The following is an 18,260-nucleotide window of genomic DNA, read 5'->3' as shown; positions in this document are numbered from 1 at the left end:
CTATTAGGAGACGCTGCTGACACATTCTGCATCCAAACAAGCCCTGAAAAGGAGAAAACACAGCAGGTCAGGGAATGTTTTCATCCCTGGAAACTATCAAGCAAAGATGCTTACCATCTACATGCCAATACACTGACACAGCTTTGGTGATAAATCTAAAGTTTCCATTATCTGGCACCGGCCACCGCTGGTTTCCTTCTCCCTTCCCCCTCACCTAAAACTGAGTCTTCTTCAGTGCTGCAACAGCCAGAACCCATTCAAATGGCCAGGCACCCTGACAGTTTTATTTGCCAGATCGTCTTGTTAACACAGTGAATTGAGGGGCCCAGCCTGTGTTATGCAGATCACACCAGGTTACCGAGGGGACAGACGTCAGCAAGCCATTCAGGGCCGGGTTAAAACTCAACCGTGATCCCTCTTATTCTCCTGCAAACATCATCTCTCCTCCTTCCTCTGTCCTTTTCTGCTTCTCTCTTTATCTCCTCAGAACTGCTTTTAGCCAGCTGAAGTTTCAGCCAAAGCGTCGTTGCACACAAGGGCAGGCTTTGTCCAGCGCCAGTCAGCTCTGGCAAAACCTGAACTAAACCTACTGCCTTAAATTAAGTTTTATGTTGTGCTGCTGGACAGAGGAAATGAAAAACCGCTAATGGCAAGATCTCGTTGGATTTGCAGTCTGATTCATGCCTGGACTGACTCAAGGCTTCAAAAACAGGTTAAAAACAGGTTAAGTGACAGTAACTTTTCAGGTGTGAAAACACACTGGCGTCATGCAGAAGAGTCATGTGATCCGGCGGGTCAGACAGCACGTTCACACTCAGGGTTAATGTTAATAAGGCTGGTAATGAGTCTCATTAGTACAAAGAAAATCAATCAAGCCAAAGGCAAGTATTAATTATTTAGCAGGAACATGTTGAGCGAAGAGAATCCGCTCGTATCACTAACCTACCCAGAGCAGCCAACTTGGCTTACTCTGTTACACATGGACACTAACACACACGCAGCCAGCAAACCGAAACTCTTTCATGTGTCCATTTTGTATCCACATCAGGACAGCAACTTCAAAGATCCCAAAAGACGTTTAGATGTCCTGGATCTTCCACTGTACCTTTAACATTAAGCAGACCGGAACCATTTGGTTTACTTTGGTCTGTCCATGTTTTTATTTTTGTATACAGGTCTCTCCAAAAAAAGAGCTCTCAATCTCAGCGAGATAAATGAAGGATTTATCAATAATAATTATTATGATCGCATTTGAGTAAAACAACAGCTACAGCATATTCTCAAAGGGATTGTCTCCTCACTTTAGCACGAATAGCTAATTTCTATAAAACACTCACTTTTATAAGCCAATCTAAAACTAAACCAGGCTTAGCTTTGTGGAAATGTCAGAGATTAAACCAGACCCCTTACTAGGTCTAGTAGGTAGAGTGGTGGCCCCATGATCAGAAGGTCGGGGGTTCGACTCCACTGAACGGCTACCCTGAGGTACCCCTGAGCAAGGTACCATCCCTACACTCTGCTCCCGGGCGCTGCATTGGTGGCTGCCCACTGCTTCACTGGGTGAATGCAGAGGAGTAATTTCCCTATGGGGACTAACACATACACATTACACTACATTTAGAGGATTAAATGGCAAAGAACATGTCAATGCTGAAATTCTCTTTTCAATTACATAAATTTATCAGCGTTTTAAATTTATATTAAGAAATTTGGCAGCAACACAAAGAGAGCAACCACCTGAAATCCCAGTAACTTCCAAAGACTAATCCTAAATTATCCCAGATAGGAAATCAAGCTCGTCATCAAATTTAAATTCAGCTTAAAGAAAAGACTAAGAGTAGTACAACAGTGTTTTAAGTTGAGTCCATTAGCAAAGCGTGAACCTTCAGCATACATGGATATATGAACCAAAATGTCACGGCAGATCTTCCAGTAGGGTGGATATTACCACATAATCTATAACAAATGTGTGCTGTTTTTGTCAAGCAGCTACTGTGACCAGAGCGCACAGTAAGTGTACACACATGCACGCATTTCCCCCCTTCTCATTCCTATCTCTGACCCAAGGGTCACTTTAAGTCCACTGCATTGCAAAACATTACAACTACGCCTTAAAAAAAGGATAATAATTTTTTTTAAGCATGAAAACCCATTAAGTTTGGCCTGGTATGGAAGTAGGACATTCCTTAAGAAGTTACCCTGTCTTTTTCTCTGTTTAGCCTCAGACACAAAGACTTGCTGGAGCAATAAAACAGCCTTTTGCCTCAGCACACAGTCGTGTTCCTGCAGGCAGTCTGTGTCCACTGACTTTTTATTCCAGCTTGGTGGGGGTAGAGGGTGGGGAGTGGGTTGACTTTTTATTGTGGGACTGCACAGACGAGCAATTAAAGGCTGCATTCCTGAGGCTGCCGTTGCCTCTGTATAGTTACCGGCAAAGGAGCCTGGATGGTCTTTATGGCTCAGAAACTCCCAGCCTATTGTGGATTCCTATCAGAGAGACAAAACACTTCATAAATCCATGCTCTCTGAATGAAATGTCTCCGACCCAGCTGACTTTTGTTTTACCAAAACACTGCGGTGAATTATAACGTCTTTTTGATGCGTTCTACATCTGTGAGAAAAATGGTACTAAAATAGTTCTAACATGCTGCAGAACAAGGTCATACTTTATAGGCTGCACAGGTGTAAAAACACAAACTTCTCAGTGTTACTGAACTTATAGTTTGGAACTTCTCTTCTCCATGTAAGCCTTACTAGGGGGCGGGGTCAGGCAGCCTATTCTTTTCCAATGCTCACAGCATCTCCACAGTTGCACAAGCACAGTCACCGGCATTCACACTCTAACCCAATCCTCCCATACTCCACAGCAGGATTACGTCTCCCAACAATATGCAGTTTGTTTCGCAGCATAAGCACATTTATACCCTCACAGTTGTGACAGCGTGACTGCAGAAGCAGCAGGCTTGAATCCTTCCTGCTGCATGAATGGTCTCTACTGTAAAACTATTATCCTGGAGCACACAGGGGCACAACAATTGTTTCCTCACAGTATGATGCATGGCTGACTCCATTCAACAGCCCAGGAGTTTGGAAGAGTTCTTGAAGAAGAAATCACAGTGTTGAGAACGGCTGCTTTGCCAAACTGGGTGCAGGAGCACGGCAAATGACTCTCGCTTGAACCCTTTTCAATGAATGAATGAATTCAGTGACTTGTAAAGATGTAAAAAACAAAAGAAACATTGGACCTTCCCCCATCACTGGTGTGATATGGATTGCCCACCCATCTGGGTGAATAAGTGCTGTACCTCCATTTGTGCAGGGCAAACCCAGGACACTGCTCTCCACAGGTGACACAGGGCTGTCCTCTCTGAGTCTCATCTGCAGGGTTCTACTTGGAACAGAAAGAAACACAGGTCACAATAGCAGGTCCCCTAAACTCCTCACTGCATGGGGCTTTAAATGACTGTCATTAATTAGCTGGTAATTTAGACTATTTACATAACGCATTGAACGCATTGCATTTTCAAAGTGTAACAATATTTTAAATGACGTCCCTAATATGACTTAAAAACACATGGGGGGTATTTGTAATGGAAATATGTATGTGCGCTTCAGAATTCGCTCAGAAAGCAACTGTTCGCAACAGAAAACATCATCATGCTGACTGTGCTGTTGTGTCACATCTTGAGTTACATATCTCGACAGCTCAGATCATAGTGGATCTCCTTAGCAACAGGGCAGAGCAGATACAGAGAAGAAAACCACACAACAAACACGAGCATACCGCGTGCAGTGGGAGCTGAAGCAGCGCTATGGAAACCATCAAACCTCTACTAACTTTATCCTGCCAACTTACCGATCTGCTGGGATCTCTTCTCTTGGAGCTGCGACTGAACATGACCAGATGTACAGTCGTGCGCTATAGAGACAAACTGAGCACAGAGAAAACTCGGGATTAAAAATAACAATAATAATAATAATTTAAAAAAAATACCCCTCAAGATAAAAAGTGCGCAGAGCGCTGGCGGCTGTCCTGCCCTATTAACCTCCTTCATTAATGAATGAAGACTCGCTGTTCCGGGTAACAGCTCCACCCTGTTTATCCACAGCCAATGGAAATCTGGCAGTGTGGGGGATATTTTTTCTTCTTCTTCTATTGGACAAAAAAAAAAAAAAGAAATAAAGAAAACAGGTTATTACAAAATTTTGTTGAAAGTGGTGATTATTTAATTAATTTGTTGTGTTTTACTTAAAAGCTAACAGCAAACTTGGGCTGAAAGTTGAGCAAGTTTTAAAAGTCACATATTTTTCAAAGAGAGAGAGAGATGTCCACGTATTACAGTGGATGGGTACACGAAGCAAATAACAGAATTATCACTGAGGAAATACATTGTTGATGTGTTTAAGGCTGTTTTCGCATGTTCCTGTTTCTTGTTTTTCCTCTATTAGAATTAATTAATGATAGCACTTTGGTCCAAAACGGAAAAAGAAAAAAGCGAGAAAATAATGCAGTCTTTCTTTTACTTTACCACAAACCTGCACTGAGCCCTCCTGGGTGCTTTCCTCTCTTTGGTCTGACAGCGTTGACTCTCCAACAATCGCCCTCCATTTATCACCAGAGAAAAGGCTTTTTAACATCAGTGTAAGACTGATCTGACTCACAGGCAGCTTTTATGCTGCTCTGACAGCCAACTTAAAGTTCAGGGATGCAACAGTAATGTGTGATGGTTGCTGTGCACCGTTTTGGTCGTTTATATTAGACATAATGGGGTTTCTTTTCTCTTTTTTTTTTCTTTTTAAATGAAGTGGTAAGATTGCACAAATGTCACTGCTGACTAATACAGCTCCACGGTCGGTTTAGAGACTTGCAGTCGTACTGCTGCTGTGCACAGCTTAAGAAAAGGAGGCTGAAATTTGACATCTGTTTAGACTGTTTGAGAAAGCGTCTGTTGTCAGATAGGGTTATGGCTGATAAGAACGAAGACAGACAACCCTGCAGGTGTTGTTTCCTTTAAAGAGGATGAAACGGGGAGCAGACAGACAAACTGGGAGATGTCTGCTTGTCTCAAGGACAGAATCACAACCTTGAGATAATCAGATGTAGCAATGGATGAAGGCAAAAAGCATCAATAGTCAAATGATGGCAGTGTGAAAGAATAACAGAGAAACAGGAAAATGAATCCACATTTGCTCACAAAACAGACAATTACCTTTCCAGATTCAGGTTAGGTCACCTTTGCTCAGGGTCATCATTTGAATGACCTTTTAGCTACACGAAATTCTTGAGTGTTTTGTTGCCTGAGCACATGGGGAAGAAAATGTGTGATTCTTTGATTGTGATTCTTCATTGTTGCATACAGTACAGTGCAAAGGCCTTTAGCCATCTTTCATTTCTTTATATTGCATCAGGAAAATGGGAAATGAGTGCAATGATTTATTGAAACATCTGCAAATATGCATTGAAACACAGCATGTAAGGCAAAGGCAGAGTTTGTACAATTCTGATTCTCTTGTAATTTCCTGAAGTATTCTTCAGGAATAGTTCTCCAGATTTATATATTCAAAGCTCTTCTTTGCATGTTGGCTGCCTTTTGTTATATTCTCCATCAAGATGATCTCAAACTGCTTCAGTAATGTTTAGATCTGAGCTCTGGGGAGGCCACTCACTGACTGTTCCATTGTGTTTTCCTATCCAGGTGTGTTTTTTCTGCATTGGCGGTGTTTGGGAACAATGGCATGCTGAACGCTGGCCATGCATGCAGACACTTTGCAGATGGCATTGCACGGTGGATCACATATTGAAGCTACTTTTCTGTATTCATAAGTCCATCATTTTTGACAAGATTCCCAAACCATGAAAAAGCCTCCACCATGTTTTATAGATAGCTGTAGACACTCACTGTCCATCTCTCCTGACCTCCTCCATATATATTGATAATGATTCAAACCAAAAATTTCAGATTTGGATTTATCACTCCATAAATCCTGTTACCAATGATTTTCTGTCCATTTTTTTCTCCCTGCTTCCATTCATTAAGCCATTTTTCCACTCAGACCATTTGTGAGTGGCTGCTAGCAACAAAGTACTTAAAGATGCAATTTAAAATGCACACTTTGCCAAATTGTCTGTTATGACACAACATTGGTTCATACCTTGAGTTAGGTGCCTTTTTGTGCTTGAATGATTCATAGGTCAGTGTTAAGTTGTTCAATGATTAAAAAAAAATAAACTTATTTTGAAAATAAGCACTGAAAATGAGTGAAAAAGAAGGAGAACTATTAGTCATGACCACTATAAAATGAAAACAAAGCCTGGCTGCTAAGAAAGAAATGAGGAGTACCTCAAGATTTTTGAGCATTTTCTGAAACATATTTACTGCATGCAACAAATACAATTTGTGAACATGCAAGAGCCTGCTCAGATAAATGACTTGGTGACAGAATAGAAAAAGAGAAAGCACGTGTGGCAGTATAGTAATAGGAATACAAAGGAAGGGGAATAGGCAAGAAACTGCAAGGAACATATTCCAACTACAGTAACAATGCAGAACAGTAGATGAAAAATGGATTAGATTACAAAACAATGTAATCTGTAGAATAACACCTAGGCAGTTTTGTTTTCTTCATTTGAATCTTTTTTTTTTTTTTATTGTAATATATTATTGTACAAGCTGGGATAGGCTCCAGCACCCCCCACAACCCTGAAAAGGACAGGTGGGAGCAAATGGATGGATGGATGGATATTATTGTACATAGTAGATCTATTCTGCAGGATTCTTTCACACTGATAATGTAACTGTCCTGTGCTTTACATAGACAATGGGACTGATATGAATGTAGAATATGAAGAACCTGCTTCTACTGGTTATCATACTGATTTAAATTTTTCAATGTTTTGACATCCTCAGTTTCTCAAATAGTCAAAGGAAGCGGTCTCTTTGGTCTGGGTGTGAGTTACAGCCTGCTTTCGAAAATGCATTTTCAAGTGCTTTGAAAATGTTTCAAAAAATGTGGCAAGGCAGTTGAGGAAAAAGTGTAACACATAACGCCAGTGTATCTGGGTATCCAAATTATTTGTGCGTGCATGCCGGGCCTCAGGCTTACTACTAAGCCTCAGTTCAAAGTCAGCCCAGATTACCTTTAGGAATGATGATGATAATGATGGTGAGGGAAGCTGACCCTGGGGACTCATGACTTTAAAATTCCCCTCATTAAGTCTCAGGTTAAGAGTCTAAACAAGCTTGGCAAAATCAAAAACAGCTTTCATGCTATTTCCAGGAGCAATGCAAGAACTAGGTGGCAGTCAAGAAAAGCTCCTTTTTTGGTTGCATGCTAAACAGGGTAAAGTGAGTTTTTTTATACAGTGAACTGCTGCTGCCACACGCTCAGATCTTCTAATTAGGTCCATTTTTGCTCATATTTTTTTCACCATGTAGCCTGTGAACCTTCGACCACCAGAAGTCTGACAGGGCTGATTTTGAGTCATTGTTCGCAAGCTTTTGGAAATGCCGTTCAAAGGTTCTGAGAAAGTCTAATACAGCAGCTTAGATCACACATATAATCCTTGTGGGAAGGTCTGTGAGACGAGGGTGCAAAAAACAGTCATATAAAGATATGGAGGCTACACAGACTGAACGCAGTATGAGTATGTACATGTGTAAATGTTTGTTTATTCATTTCCCTAACAGTGGAAAAATCTGATATATACTGTGTCAGTTTGCGGACTTATTGTTGGAACACTTGTATCAAATATTGCCCTTTCTCTATCTCCACCTAACCCTAACTATCTTGGTCACGCACTTGCAGACTAATCAAAAGGCACTTTAGAGGAATGCCTCTAGCGCCATTCCAGTTTGTAGCTACATAATTCAAAATCATACCTCTGTGGTTTTCTTCAGTCAGCGATAAAAGTGCTCATTCTTCAAGGGAAACATACCTGATGAGTGCTGTGGATCACTGAACCTGGAGATAAGAAGAAAGCCTGAGATAACATGCTGCTGGAGTCTGAGTAGATGTTAATAAGAAATTATATCAAATAAAGGCTGTAAAGATTAAAAGTGTATTAATATTAGTGTGTCATTGTAAAATCCAGTCATTTAATCAGATAAGACATCTTGGATGAAAACCTGGAAATAGTGGCAGATCCAGTCTTCCAGCTGAACATGTCTTGTATTTTTAAAAAATCTTTCTGTTAAATGCATTTTTACCATACCTGAGAAATTCATCCTGACTTTTAGGAGTGATGAAACTCGGAGCAGGATTTCATTTGGCTACATCTGCCGGGGAGAGAAGGCTTCTCCGTAAGTGTTTTCTTTCCTTTTCTGGAATATCTGATGCAACGGAGACGTGCTGACATGCTGCAGTCATGATAGCAATGCTGTTAGACTTTTTTAAAAAGGGGAAACACAGAGTTCTCCAACTGACCCCAGGGGTGTTTGCACATCTACACCTGAATCACGTAGTTAAGTTTAGACAAGCCTTGTGGAGCTGCTGAGAGCTCCTCTCTCCACCAAACTGACTTCTCTCTCTTTCCTTTTCACACTTTTCCCCATCTCCTGCTAAACAGCTGCTCCGAAGCAGCATTTCACTCAGCCTGCTGACAGACATTTGAAGAGTCAGCCTCAGAGTGACTGGCCAGCTCCTGTTGCTATGGCTCACCTGAGAATACCAACACAAACAGTAAGAAAAACTAGAACACGGAGGCTGGTGCAAGGTGGTCAGTGCTGCATAGTCATGCCTCCACACAGTTGGCACTTCATTCCTTGCTCCATTTAATATTAATATCAGGTTACGTACATACAGGATGACTGTCTGCTGAATACAATCAAGCAAATATTTTATGTGCAGCTTTCCACATGGAACTGAGCTTTGTGGACATAGTTTAGACAATGTTAAACATAAGGCCCGGGGGACAGAATAAGACTGGCAAAGACTAGAATCCAGTCCACTGGATGGCTCTGAACTTTAACTGTATTCCTTAGTTTTACAGTTTTTCCAAGAAATAAAGAACCAGACTTTCTGTTTATATTGCCCGATGTGCATCTGCTGAAAAGGCCAAGTTCCTCTGTGCTCCTTTTGAAATGAAGAATATTTGCTTATAAAATTTAGATTTTGTTTCATTTTCTTATGGACAGAAAATGTCTAACAATGACTGGATGTAAGTCTAAACTGGCACTGCAGTTTAGGGATCTGCCAACTATAAACATTCATCTTTTCCTTCTGCTGAAAACTCCTCATCGGTGAATTAGATTTATTTTGGAGGACCAGTGCTGACACTTGGTAAATGACCCGATAATTCACAATTATGAAGACAGACAGAGGTTGGATTAGCTTCCACGCTTGCCCGGTTAAAAGTCCAACTGCTACAACGATGGCATAAAATGTGTTACCATATAAATCAGAAGTGCTACGGAGCGAGAATTTTATGGTGCAAACATTAACCAGACTATCATCTTCCCATGATTTTCTTATTTTATTTTTATGGCTGGTATTAAAATCGGACGACACGTGAAGGACAAACTGTAGTGAAAATGATATATAAGTGCAAAAAGCAGACAGACAAGTGCATTGGTATTACCCACCAATCTTTGCTTCATCTGCTCTCATACATAAATCATCCTTTTCACGCGGCACCACCAAACTGTGCTTATACAATTTATGCAAATATGACACACATAAATAAACGCACTCATAAAACAACAAACGCTTGGCGAGATGCTTCATTTTATGGCAATACTGTGCTGTGATTCATAGTCGTTTATGATCGAGGCGTATGTACATTCACAAGAAAAGAAAAAAATAAATATTTGCATATAAAACAAAGAATATATATGAAGACAATAATACACTTTTATATGTCTGATAAAAATGCAGCAGGTATGCAACAAATAATAATAAGATAAATACAGTTAAATACAAGAATCCCTTCTTTTATGACACCTGAGAGCTACATTCTGACATTCGCAGTGAGAAGAGCACCTGTCAGCTGTGGTCTTCAGTAAGACACAACACGTCTTCTTCCCTGTGTCTTTTGTACTTGTTTGGCAGCAGATTAAAACTGCACTCAATTCCCTTTTGGCTGAATGTGCACATTTTTATATAAGGCACTGAAACAGCACCATATGGAGCAGCTTACATGCACAAATAAGGCTTCTTAATCAGATGTAGCTGCATGATGTACCACACAGAACAAACAGAACACAAGGACAGCTCACAATACTGCACATCAGTGGCTTCATAGATACAAAACCCAGACTTTTTACACAAAATAAGAAGTACCCTGATAGCTTCACACAGAACAACAAGTCAGGTTGATCTAAAAAGGAGCAGATGAGTATGCACACTTTGGACAGACTCTTCAAAACAAAGATGGAATAAAAGAATGTGAGGTACAGGAGGTAATGGTTTGCAAGCAGCATCTGGACAGAAATCAGGGCCTGCAGGGCCTGTGAGCTCAGCAGTCTGAAGGGTGTCTCCAGGGATGGACCATCACATTATATGGATCTCCGGAATAACTGCTAGGATTTTATAGGCCTGAGGTGAAGTCTTTTTTCCCCCCTTTCTCTCTCTTATGAAATTCTTTCAAGTTGCTCCAGATAAGATAACCTGCTTGTTTTGTAAGATCTAAAAGCTAATGGCTCTCCCCAGCCACTGCACACTACTTGAGAGATATGCAGGAACACAGAGAATCTGATGTTTGGTCCATTTAACTCAACCATATAACCTATACCTTTACGAAACTTTCATCATCTCCAGGATAGCGGTAAAAATACATGGCACTAACACCTGACCTGTTGCTAGAGTATTGTACCTCACCCTGGTACTCATCATTTGATGAGGCTGTAACTCAGTTAGAAAGATGCACTCTCCTCTTCCCTGCATACGTGCTTGATGACCTAAACCTACAATTAATAGATGAAGTAGTTGTTGATGATTTTGACAAAAATCAAACAACATCACACTGAGGCGGCGAAATTTGGACTTTGACAGGATGTAGAAAAAAGTTGAAGTAGGTGTACATAGAGTCTGATGTACTTACTGCAAGAGATCATCTCATCACACAAAAGGAGGAAAATGAACACCTCCGTTCAGTGGCCAACATAATGGCCATCTACACATGCGTCTATAAACTCTGAAGCTATAAAAAAAGGCAGATAGCTGGGAGACACCTTGCTGCATGAGAACCACAGGTCTGGTGAGCACCACAATAATATTACTGGATTAAATACAACTTTAATAATAGTTATTTTAAAAAAACTACCCACCAACAACAGCAACTACAACAAAAATGGTTGTAACAGAATTACTGTGGCGTAAGGACAGTATTAAAAAGTTAAATAGGCAAATGCCAAAATACAAAGCGCATTACTTTGGTAAAAATCTCACAAAAAGGCAACTGTGTGGTGTTATTGCCTGATGCACGGTGTGGTGCTTTGGAAAACAAAACACTTAAATTACATTACAGTATAAAAAATAAATGGCACAGTACAATAAATAATAAATTTTATCCTTCTCTTTACAGTATTTACATCATTTTAAATTACGCTATAAACACACAGGAGGAAAAAGAGGTTGTTTGGAACAGTTTGAACTCAAAGTTGGCTGTAGCACCAAGGAGGGACATGTTCACACAATGAGCACCTGAACACAACACTGCAGATCAAAGAAAGAGAGATAGAAGACATGAGCCACGAAAGCCAATTACCCTGCAGAGTAGCAGTACATCAAAAAAAATGCATTCGGTGAGCGCAAAAGCAGATTATAGTTCTGTTTTTTGATAGAAAATATTTCATATTTACATATTGTTATCCATGTTTACCTCACCTGTTTGATGGCGTTGTGTTCATTCCACTGTTATGGGCAGACTGTGACCAGAGGACGGTATACATTTACCACAATAGCCTCCACACATTCCTGACACTCTGCTGCCATCCTGTGGACACGAGAATAATAACATGGGTACTGTGACTATCTGCTGTTTCAAGAATTTGAGGATAGGTACAAAAGAAGCTGAGTGAATTCTTCTCTGTCGCCTTTAAAGTTTTGCTTTTTCTTGTTAATGATTTTAGGAATCTTTGTAGAAAAGATCCTGACGCGTAAATTTAAATGCACCCTGAAATGTGTTGTTTTGGTTTGTTTTTTTTTTTAAAGACACACAATGTCTGAGGCCCACCAAGCAGGTTTGTTTCTAAAGGTTGGCAAACAGCCTCTTAGAAACAAGCGAGAAATGTGAGCTAATAGAATTTCACTAGCGTAGGTAACAAGAGCAGGCAACTTAATAGTAGTTTCATGCAAACATCTAGAAGCAAATTGGAAACTGCATTAGAAGAGTGCTTCAAATTCACTATCCCATGACATGAAAGCCACAGCGCCTAGTACGCGCTTTGTCTGATTTTAACTGGAGTGCTGTCTTCATCCCGCTGTCCCAACAAGGCTTTATCTAAACTGCCTGGAGTGCCCAAAGGAGGGCCAGCTGGCTTTGGATGTCAGACTCTGAACACTTGTTGGCATCTCTACTTCCTCCTATTTTTGCCCTGCCAAAAAGCACTCTCCAGCCTGATCTCCATTTCAAAAAGTGGAGGGTGGTTGTAGGGGGCACTTGAGAGAGAGCAGCTGCCCAATAAAGGTCCTCTTTCAGCAAGGAGCTCTGAACACCGAACCTCCTTTGGAGCTATGTCTGCTTAATCTGCAGCCCAACAAACACAAAGCAAGTATATGAATTAATCCTCTGGGCATGTACGTGATGTTTTACCTGAGATTTTTTTATCGTCTTCACTACAAAGGTGCCCTGGGACATCCAAGAGGTGTCGTCAGCTAGCCTGAGCCCTGTTTCTGACAGGTTGATCTTAAAGCGGCCCTAAAAGGACAGATGGATGGAGAAAGGACAGAAATGAGATCTGGCATTAAATTATAGTGAAAGTTCCGACAGAAATGAAAGTAAATCTTGCTCTCTGCTTCAATACAGAGACCTTTAAGTGCCTGATGTGCAGTGAGCTACAGAAAAATAAAGAAGCACAACATCACAGAGTAGGAAAGGGGTTTATTACTATTAAAAATATATATTTGACTGCAAATTAATTGTATTATTTACATAAAAGACAACTTATCATATAGATTAGATATTAGATAATAAGAAAAGCAGTCCTTGGTCAGCTGAGCAGTTTATTTGACATTTTATTTATCTATTTTTTTCCACAGTTTGGCTTTTCTTGATATGAAAAGCAAAATAATTATAATAGATGTCGTCATCCTCACCTGCGGACAAGGAACGGCACTGTAGCAGTCTCCAGCTGTACCAAATGGAACACTCTTGCCTTGGTGGGTAAATGCAAACTGCCAGTCTGTAGCTATAGATCAAGATAAAGCAACAAAGTGATCTCTTAAAAACGTCTCTCTAGGTATTAGTCGCTATAGTAGCTCGAATGAACCTTAATAATCGTGACTTGCATCTGCCATGGTGAGCAAATCTTATGCTATTTACCTATAAATCCAGCCTGCGTTTCAGGCTGAGCCAAACTCATATCAGTATAATTCCATCCAGTTAGAGCAGTTTCATTTAATCCCCTCAAGCCTTGTAATTATGTGTTCCTTAAATGGACCTTAAAGACATCTTGAGCCCATTAACCCTCGCAAGCATGAACATAATTAAATGCCAAAGGAAGTTCTCATTTTGAAGTAATGTGGAGTTAACATTTTGCACAGGATGCTGTGAGACTGTGGGCAACTTACTGATGATGTTCATCTTGCTGAGGTCCAGGCGGACTTTGGAGAAGGTGGTGATGCCAGCGGCACTGTAGTCTCTTCGACAGTCGCAATCTTCTCTTCTAGAGCCATTGGCTGGACACTGGGTGGGGTCATTGAGCCTGGGAAAACACACGTTTGCCAGATACCTTAGCTTAACTTTACACTTCCATGGAATTTCTTCATTTACAGAGAACATAACACTGCCAGGAGTCAGGTGGAGTTTTTGTAATGAAAATGGCTGTTTTTATTGTTATCCTCCTGTTTACCTGAAGCCAAAGATCTCTGAAAAATTCTCCCCTTCACCCGTCGCCAAGGTGATGTACTCCCGCGGAGCCTCTGTCTGCATTCCAGCACAGAAGACCTGAGGAGGGAAAAAAAGCAGCAGAGGAGCAAGAGGGTAAGTAAAGGAGGGAGACCAGAGGTGGGGCGAAGGGTAAAGGAAAGGCATAGAGGTGATAGGAAGATACAGGAAGATTTGTCAAAGTACAAACAAGGTGCAGAGGGGAGGAAAGAAATAAAAATAACACTCGTAAGGAGTTGAAAAAAATGACAAGAAGAGAAATGTAAAAATGAACAATTAAAACCCCCTAAATCCTGCAAGAGCTTGTGGATATTTTGGCAGATGATAGTATGTAATGGTCAGACAAAAAGACAGATTTCCTGTGTTACATGAAAAGTGCTACATCTATTTGCAACCTCATATACAAAGCCACAGTGTCCAAAAAGTACCTAAAGATTTTAGTGAGAATTGATTTTAAGCAGCCGGCACAGTTAAGTGTGCACGTGAGGAGATCAAAGATGTGAGCAGTGTAGAGGAGCATTCTTTGATCCTCAAATCGAACCTTCTTAGCTTCCACTCAAGGAAAATAAGCAGAAAGCAGGTTTGATGCACTTTTGCTCTGGCTTCACTTTCCACACCTGGGAGCCAAGTTTATCTTTATATACAATCTGTGATAGAACTTTTTCCAGTAGGATCTCTCCTCAAGACATGCTGGAACACCATCATTTAAATAATATAAAGGTGTATATATTTGGTATATAAAGATTTTTTAAGATCTTTGTCTTCTGTAAAACACAATGACCAAACCAAACTATTTGGGAGGCTCCTTTTTCATGACGCTGGGGCAGAGGACACAGTGCAGGCGACTGACAATATGAGTGGAGAGTTTGACTGTGAGTTGAGTGCGAGCGTTATCAGGATGACTAGACGAGATGCACCACAACCTGGCTTCAAACTGTTCTTGACGGAGTCAAAACTACACTGATAAACACAGCCAACAGAGAGAGATGCACTGACAAACACAACTGGGGGGATGTGGAGCGGACGGATATGCATATATGGGTGTGGTGGTGGGGGGTTTCTGCTCAGGTGCAGAAGTAGAGGTGGGGCAGAGAGGTTCAGGCAGCAGCGTCACGTAGGACTTATGAGCACAGGCAGCCACACACTTACAAATCATCTGGGCCTTCCTAAGCAGCACAAGGCTGGGACCTTGAGCTCTCTCACACACACGGCGAGCTAACTCAGGAGGGAAGACCTTCAGGATAATTTGCGTGGGCTCTGGGGCACTGCGCTGGTTAAGGAGCTCGCAGCCTTGTATATTTTACTGTGTGTGAGCACCTTCACTACGTAAAGCTTAATAATCAAAGAAAAGTCTTTTCTGTTTGGTGAAATGCTCACCGATTATGTGTCCTTCATTTTAACTAGCAAATATGTTTTAAATAGTTTGTCACTTCCTATTTTATATGTTAGCAAGCAAGAAATAAAGTCCTGAGTTGTGTCAGTATCATCATTTTATTTACTGATTCGCTGCACTTTAAGGGATTTGTTTGGTACATGCTATTCTAAAAGATTTGGAGAATCCACAAAAATCCCTGTACGGACAGGGTCTGAATTATTTACAGTTTGGATAGAGGAAACGGAATAATTAACATAAAAAACATAATATACAGGTAAGATAGAAATATTTCAAGAGCAACCTACTTTTCAGCTGTGTTTTCCCATTATTAATCAAACCAGTTGTGGCCTCACACTGTGCTTTGAGCAGTTGTGGTGTAATAATGTGATATTATCTTACCTTGAGTGTTTTGCCTTGTATGCTGAGAAAATGCTCACTGTCTGGCATGGGGCCATTCATGGTCTGGATCTCTTGACAGCTAGAAGGCAAACGGCCTTGGAGAAACACAAGAAGAAATGAATAAATATTCTGTGGGGATACGGACTCGCACGGTGCACAAATGTGCAAATGTTGGCAGTCACATCAAGTGGGGCAAATCTTTTTATCGGACCAAAGAAAATGAAACACCCCTCACGCTTTGATGTCCCACGGTACCGTGGGGAAGCAAACAGGCTAAACAGTAAATCTTTGATGTTTGCTTCGGCTCATAAATATTTCACTAAAGTCCAGATTTCTGAAATGACTAGGTCGTGTTGAGCCATTCCTTGGATTTTGTCTAATCCTAGTAGTCTTGACCTTTGTTAAAAGAAAGGAGTTTTATCTCAGCACTCACAGTTTGGATTCCTGCAGACCTTTTTGGCTCCTGGCATTACATCTGGGGAACACTCGTCGCTTTTCTGACCACCAGCTGATACACACTGCACCGTCCTCGCTGTCACTCCATCTCCGCAAGTCACTGAACACTGAAAGGAAGCAACTTATCATAACAGTCCGAAGGTAATTCTTGCAGGTGAAAGTCTGTCAGAAATTCTGTCTTCAAAGTGTCACTTTTTTTAAAAAATGGACATGATTCATTCGACCAGTGTTTAAGCTCAATGCTGAAACACTAGTTGAAGACAAGATTTTTCACATACAATCAGCCAACTGCTATTGTTTTAATGTCAAAGAAAGCCATGAATTGTCACTAAAAAAAAGAGTAAATATATTTTGGATTAATTTTATAAAAAAAAAAATCTCTCTCTCTCTCTCTCTCCATATATATATATATATAATTATAATTTAATGTCAATAGTCATGCCTGGCGAGGTGAAAAACAGTCCATTTTATCATGCATTTAGGATTGACATCAATCTGCCTTTGATAAACTGATAAATCACTATATCCCATTTAGCAGTCCCATTAGGCAGTCCAGACTCACTCACCGGTCCCCAGATTCCAACCCTCCATTCTTGCAGCAGAGGGCACGGGCCCAGATTACAAGGCATGTAGCTCTCAGGAGGGGTCCCAGGGCAGTTGGACAAAGACTGATGGCCATACTCATAGTTGTCATTCTCCACATGCACCTCACTGCATGAGATCAGACGCTGGCGGTAGCCCTGGCCACAGCTGGCTGAGCACTGGAGGGTAGCATAAATCACCGGCATGAAAAAAAGAGAACAGTGTACTTTCCATCATGTGCGCGTCGTTGGACTGAAAGGTGGTGATTTGCATACTCGTTCTGAAGAGCAAAGCATTACCAATTTAACTCAAACACAACTTTTACAATTAAGATCTGAAGACAAAAAAAAATGACCGACACTACATGGTCTAGATGTCTGCTTGTTTGACTCTCACCTCAGTCCATTCCCCTGTAATCCAGATGAATTCGCAAGCGTGGGTGTTGCAGCTTTCTATTTCTGGGGGTCTGATCTGGTTCACGCAGTACATCTCGTGGACCTCCCGCTGGTTGTGGTCCACGCATTTCAAGGCTCGTTGTCGGCGACCCGATCCGCACGACTTACTACACTGTAGAGGAGACAAGACAGGATACAATCTTTCACAGAGGGTACAAATAGAAAAAGAGCGGTGTTATTGGAAACTCTGTGGCACTGCCAAATTAAAGTTGCAATATACAATGCACACACAGCAAGGAAGCTCCAGTTCAAGCAAAGCAGGCATTCAGTCATTAAGCACTGCTTTGGGCTATACAGATGTTAAGAGGAGGGGAAAACACAGTGCTCACATCCCGTGCCAACAACATGTCTGATCATAGATGAAGTTTCAACACCTAGACCCTTGGCCCAAAAAAGAGCTTTTTTCTTACAGTCAGACAACAATCATCTTCTTATTTTGAAAGTAAAACTTGAAGCATGGTACCCATTCATCCCATTCTTTTATAACAGCTCATTAGATCAGACCTAATATAAATGATGTATATTTTCTAAACAGAGCTGCTTTAGCGCAGATCAGCAGCACAGCTTAATATATCTCTGAGGAGATTTGTGGTATACAAGGCTGGAAAGAGAGACAGATATCTATGATCAGGGTGTAACAATCTAATAGTAAGTGCAGAATTGTGTGATCAGCCCCTGACCTATACTAGATACATTTCCATTTCAAAGATTGGAAAAGCAAAATGGGCACAATAAAAACCAGTTAGCACCATTTCGTGCCATTGCACAAGTCACCGTGGCCAGTATTAAAAGCATAAGAGCAGCAGAATGAGGTGACTGGGATTAATTTGTTGGTTTTTTAATCATGGAACTACTGTAATAATGCCTTGTAAAGGGGCTTATGTGCTGGTTCAGATGTTACAACACTCAAGTTCGCTAGAGTCATAAAGATTTATCAAAGGTCCAGAAA

General features: G+C 40.9%; 2 protein-coding genes across 2 annotated transcripts in view; both read right to left on the bottom strand.

Moving 5' to 3' along the window:
• The window catches only part of prickle2b (prickle homolog 2b), a 98,693-nt gene extending 94,703 nt beyond the window's left edge, over positions 1–3,990 (bottom strand). Inside the window, exons 1-2 of the mRNA XM_035905220.2 lie at positions 3,857–3,990; positions 3,306–3,388 (exon numbers count right to left, since the gene is read on the bottom strand). Of these exons, the coding sequence (XP_035761113.1) occupies positions 3,306–3,388; positions 3,857–3,898 (125 nt within the window). The 5' untranslated portion in view covers positions 3,899–3,990. The remainder of the gene's footprint in view (positions 1–3,305; positions 3,389–3,856) is intronic.
• Positions 3,991–9,802: 5,812 nt separating this feature from the next.
• Positions 9,803–18,260, bottom strand: part of adamts9 (ADAM metallopeptidase with thrombospondin type 1 motif, 9) — a 40,094-nt gene continuing 31,636 nt past the window's right edge. The window contains exons 31-40 of the mRNA XM_006784605.3: positions 17,253–17,423; positions 16,841–17,035; positions 16,252–16,381; positions 15,819–15,913; positions 14,010–14,104; positions 13,729–13,862; positions 13,255–13,346; positions 12,752–12,856; positions 11,824–11,932; positions 9,803–11,652 (exon numbers count right to left, since the gene is read on the bottom strand). Of these exons, the coding sequence (XP_006784668.2) occupies positions 11,843–11,932; positions 12,752–12,856; positions 13,255–13,346; positions 13,729–13,862; positions 14,010–14,104; positions 15,819–15,913; positions 16,252–16,381; positions 16,841–17,035; positions 17,253–17,423 (1,107 nt within the window). The 3' untranslated portion in view covers positions 9,803–11,652; positions 11,824–11,842. The remainder of the gene's footprint in view (positions 11,653–11,823; positions 11,933–12,751; positions 12,857–13,254; positions 13,347–13,728; positions 13,863–14,009; positions 14,105–15,818; positions 15,914–16,251; positions 16,382–16,840; positions 17,036–17,252; positions 17,424–18,260) is intronic.

This window comes from Neolamprologus brichardi, chromosome 5 (assembly GCF_056152115.1).
Source record: "Neolamprologus brichardi isolate AB-2024 chromosome 5, ASM5615211v1, whole genome shotgun sequence".
NCBI classification, from domain to species: domain Eukaryota; kingdom Metazoa; phylum Chordata; class Actinopteri; order Cichliformes; family Cichlidae; genus Neolamprologus; species Neolamprologus brichardi.
The sequence above is the reverse complement of the archived record's forward strand: the minus strand, read 5'-3'. Positions and strand labels throughout refer to the sequence as shown.